Below are 5,670 nucleotides of genomic sequence, written 5' to 3'. Positions count from 1 at the left end.
TTTTTTTTTTTATTTTTTTTTTTATATTTTTTTTTTTTTTTTTTTTTTTTTTTTTTTTTTTTTTTTTTCTAGTGGCTCATTGATATTTATAATGTTCCTATGACACGACATATACACATTTATTTTCATATTTTACTTCAATAATTTTTTATTTTTTAAAATGAAAAAAAAGTACACATATATATTTAAAATGATTTCTTTGAAATATTTTTCATACTTTAATAAGGGCACTAAAGTATCATGTGGTAATAAAGAAAGAATGACAAAAAATCATAAACATCATTATTCATCTGTAAAAGAAAAAGATGATTTTCTTCATTACCATAATCTTGATTTTATGAAATATATTTTTTCAAATAATAATAAGGATAAGGCAAAAGATATAAAAATATCCACATCTGTTGATAATACTAACCCAAATGTTTGTACAGATATTTACAATTATAAATTAATTACTATTATTTTAAATAATACATTATGTTCCCATTCCTATGAAATTATAAAGAATTCAAATATTTTAATATGTGCAGATGGTGGGGCTAATCGCTTATATGATTTATGTTCCACTATGAATGAACAGCATGTAAGTAATTATTGTATAAACAATAATATATCCTTTGTACAAGATATGGAACTAAATAAGAGTGATTATAAAAAAGAAGAAATGAAGAAAAGGGAAAAACAAGATATATCAAACCCCATTATACAACATACCAATGACAAAAATGTTACGAGTAAAAAATTATATGATTTATTTAATAATAACCATAAATTAACAAGAAATGTAGATACAAAAAAAAGAAAACAGAATAGAGATTATTCTGTAGAAATATTACCAGATTTTATTTGTGGAGATTTTGATAGTATACACCCACATGTATATAAACATTATAAAAATAAAGGAGTTTTATTTGAAAAATGTCAAAATCAAGAAAATACAGACTTAGATAAATGTATTGAAAAAATAAAACCATATATTTATGAAAACGATAAAATTCTTGTACTAGGAGCTACAGGAAATAGATTTGATCAAACATGTGCAAATATATCTTCTTTGTATAAAAACGTACAAACAATCAATAATATTTATTTAATAGGTGAAAATAATTTCATATTTTTATTAAAAAAAGGAAATCATGTTATACAGATAAATTTAAATGCTTTCCAAAAAGGCTGTGCTCTCTTACCAATTGGGGGAAAATGTAAAGTAAAAACAGAGGGACTTAAATATAACTTAAATTATGAATATTTAAGCTTCGATTCCCTAATCAGTTCATCTAATGAAATTCTTCAAAATGAAATTAAAATATCTAACGACACGCCTCTTATTTGGAATTCGCAATTAAAAAATGAGGAATTTTAGTTTCATCGGATAGGGCACTATGGCATAAATATATATATATATATATATATATATATATTATCATTTTGGATAGTCAAAAAAAAAATAATAACCATATACAAGCATATATATAAATATGTAAATATAAATATATATATATATATATATATATATATATATATATATATATATTTTTGTGTGTGTCGTATTCCTTTCTTTCATTATAAATATATATATATATATATATATAAAGACTTAATTAAATAGAATTAAAAATAGTTTACTTTTGTTTATATTATAATTTAAATGAATTATAACAAAAAGATTGAATTAAAATGTATTGTAACAAAAACAAATATGACATGGTCAGGAAAAAAGTTGGCGACAAGCCAAATTTTTTTTTTTTTTTTTTTTTAAATAAAAATAAATGGTTAGCTTACATATACATATATATATATATATATATATATATATATAACATACAAATGTGATTTTTTTTTTTTTTTAATACTTTACATAAAGGGAATTTCCGTATATACCTCATTTTTATTCTTAGATTTATGTTTGACCTTTTTGTTTTCAAATGTTTGCTCAAAATTGGTATCGTGTTCATAGGTGAATGTATTACTTTTGTTAATTTTCGTGTGCAGATTATGTTGATTTAAATGATATTCTGCATATGAATTATCCTTTTTGAGTTGTTGTTGACTTCGATTTTGTGATGTTTGAATATATATATCAATTGTAAAGGGATAAATGTTAACTTCTTTTTGGTGTGGTATATCTAATGATAACAATGCATTGGAAACTTCAATATGGAATGTTGAACTATCTGGAACAAATAGTTTTTCTTTTGAATTATCTTTTTTACTTTTACATATATGATAAAGATTATTTAAAGTTCTTTGATCTATATATTTTTTAGGTATAATATCTGTTTCGATTGTATGTAATAATATATTATGTCTTCTTATTAATAAAGAGAGTAATTTGGGTGATTGTGTTTTTTTAAAAGCTTGACTTATTAAATTGATATATATTGGTAAGAAATTAAATATACATTGGGAACTTAAAAAGCTTGTAATTGCTATAGGCATCCATAAAATTCCTCTTATGTCAATACCATCATTTATTATATTTTCTTTTAAATGTACAAATAATTTATCTACATTTTCAACATAATCTAATTTCCCTGCTGCAATTAAAGCATATGCACATAGATATTTGTTAATTATATAATTATTTTTTTTAATGTTCTCTTTGTTTTTTAATATATTTGTATTGTTATTACACACATTATTATGATAATAATTTTGTTCATTATTAACATTTTTGTTTACTTTTAAATAATTTTGTGATTGTATATACTTTCTGTTTTCCTTTTTTTTTTTTAAATCGATCATTTTCAGTTGTACACTAATATCAAATTTTTTTTCTCTTTCGATTAAATAATGGTTAATTTTTTCATAAGACATTTTTAATAATTCTATATCACGTATTCTTACTTTTGAGAATGCATAAATAATTTTAATAATATCTATAGAAGAAAATTTATTAAAATGACATTTCATATAATCACAAATGGTTTCATAAAAACTTACATCTTCTAATGAAGCATCAGCATATGTATTGACGATAATACTAATTTCATTACATGTATACTTTTGTATATTATTTTGAACATATTTGGCTAGCATAAACATACAAAATTCATCAATATATTTACAAGTTCCAATTGTAAATATGAAATTTGTAACTAGTAAAGGAGGAATTAATTGTAAATTTTCACATATTAAATCAGAGTGTGCATATAATATATTATTATCAATATGACCAAATATATATTTCATAATATATATTAACAATATTTTTGATATTATTATATTTTTAATTGTATATAATTTCTTTTGTAAATAAAAATAATTTCTCTTACTAAGTTGAATACTTTTATTTTCATAATCTATTATATTTGTTATAATTGAAGTATTATTATTAATTGGTACTTCTCCGTTTTTTAAATAATCATGTTGTGAAATATCATAAAAATTTTTATTATCATCATCATATATATTATCTGGATTAATAAAATTATTATGATTATCATTTTGATCTCTTTTAATATTTTCAATATTACATGTGTGTGATTCATTTAAAGAATTTGTAATTACGTGATCAAGATTGATTTCTATTTGTGGATAATTTTTATTGTGTTCATTAATCTTGTTGTATGTTTGTTTTGTATTATTTTCATCATTATGATAAATGTTATATGAATTGCTCCCGAGGATATTATCACAATTATTATTATAAATAATATTTTCATTGTTATGATTATCCCCAATATTATTATTATTATAAATAATATTTTCATTGTTATGATTATCCCCAATATTATTATTATTATCATTATTATTATTATTATTATTATTATTGTTTGTAATTTTGTTTATCAGGTTCATATAATTCGACAATGTTTCTACTATACTTATATAGTACTCTTTATTCTTAATTTCATTAAGGGTCATTATTAAAAGATAATCATATAAATATATAAAAGATATATAATTTCTTTTTGAACAAATGGTTCTGTAAATATTTGTAAACATGTCCATAAATATTCGTTTATTTATATATTCTTTATTTTTATAAATAATTTTGTTATTTGTATTATCATGATTATTATTTTTTATGATATTATTTTTTTCTGTAGAAAAGGATATATTATTGTGATGTAATAAAGTTAATATAATTAATAAATTTTTAATTTCTTGAGAATTTAATAACTTGTAATTCATTTTTTTTATTATATCTATAAATATATCTTTATTATATCTATAGATATCATGAAGAAATATATTACTATTTATATAATAAGAAACATTTTGTGTATTCATTTTACAATTTTCTTTTTTTTCTATATCCATATAAGTAATTGGAAAAAATATATGATAATGGATATAATTTTTATGAACAATTTTATCTTTATAATTCCATATATCACATTTTTTTATATGCGTAATAAATTTATATACATCATTATCAAAAACATATTCTAAACATTTATTTTTATCTTTATTTTTAAGTATCTCTTCTTTGTTTATTTTGGCCTTTTCAATATTATGTATGTAATACATATTTTGTTGTCCATATTTTGGATCACCACAATATCTATTCGTATGCTTAGAGATGTTACAATGATTATTATTAAAATCACCAAAATTTTTAATATTATTATTATTATTATTATTATTATTACTGTCACCTTGTACAGGTGGTTTATTTTCATGGAATATATTTTTAGACTTTATAAAATGAAAAAGCTGAACGTTACTTGATACATATTTTATTATATAAGCTTTTTCGAACATCTCCTTCCTTGAACATTCTTTCTGATGATTCTTACAATTAATTAAATATTTATAATCATTGAATACATCATCTATATTTGTTTTGTCATAGTTATAAAAAAAATATTCTAAATCCTTTTCATTCTTAATATCTTGAATATTTTTACAACAATTCACATCATATTTTTTCTTTTCTACAAGTGTACAATTATTCTTACCAAAGGAATATATATCAGCAACTTTTTCTTTTACATTTTTAATATTTCTATATTTATAGGTGTACTTCAAATATGTGCTTCTTATCATATTAAAAAATAGAGGATACAGAAAAACAACACACACACATAATATACATATATATATATATATATATATATATATATATATATATATATATAATATATATATTATATATATTATATATATGTGGCGAGAATATTTTACGTAGATAAATTTCTATTTATATAACATGTAACATTATTAATATGGATATAATATATTGTTCATATATGTACAACGTAAAAAATTACATATATAAAAAATAAACATATACATAAATATATACATATATACATATATATATATATATATATATATAATATAATTCTTTTAGTTTATCTTCCCTTTTAATATAAAAATAAAAAAATAAAAAAATAAGTATGAAACTTGCTTTTTATAGAATATATCATAAATTAAAAAAAATATATATATATAAAGAGGCAGATCTTCATTCATTATATAATTATATAGTACAAAAAAAAAAAAAAAAAATGAATTTTTTTTTAGGTAAAGATTTTATAACATGAAAATATACCTATGGGGTCAAGAAATAGAATGCTGTGTATATTATATATATATATATATATATATATATAAACAATTGTGTATAAATATTATTAAATATTTCAGATTATATTCCTTTTATATTTTTAATAATACTACTTAAATTTTTTTTTTTTTTTTGTAAATAATTAAAAAAAT

At 19.2% G+C, this 5,670-nt stretch overlaps 2 protein-coding genes across 2 annotated transcripts; one reads left to right on the top strand and one right to left on the bottom strand.

The window, feature by feature from the left end:
* Positions 1 to 160: 160 nt before the first annotated feature.
* On the top strand, positions 161 to 1,363 carry PRSY57_0922300 (thiamine pyrophosphokinase, putative; the record flags this gene model as incomplete). The annotated part of the gene is made up of 1 exon (XM_012907462.2): positions 161 to 1,363. One exon carries the CDS (start codon positions 161 to 163, stop codon positions 1,361 to 1,363), a length of 1,203 nt encoding a protein of 400 aa, XP_012762916.2.
* Positions 1,364 to 1,854: 491 nt separating this feature from the next.
* PRSY57_0922200 (hypothetical protein) lies at positions 1,855 to 4,995 on the bottom strand (the record flags this gene model as incomplete). The annotated part of the gene is made up of 1 exon (XM_012907461.2): positions 1,855 to 4,995. The coding sequence occupies one exon, from the start codon at positions 4,993 to 4,995 to the stop codon at positions 1,855 to 1,857; it is 3,141 nt and encodes a 1,046-aa protein (XP_012762915.2).
* Positions 4,996 to 5,670: the final 675 nt, after the last annotated feature.

Source organism: Plasmodium reichenowi, chromosome 9 (assembly GCF_001601855.1).
Source record: "Plasmodium reichenowi strain SY57 chromosome 9, whole genome shotgun sequence".
Taxonomy (NCBI): domain Eukaryota; phylum Apicomplexa; class Aconoidasida; order Haemosporida; family Plasmodiidae; genus Plasmodium; species Plasmodium reichenowi.
Note: the sequence above shows the minus strand (reverse complement) of the source record. Positions and strands in the feature narration are given on the sequence as shown.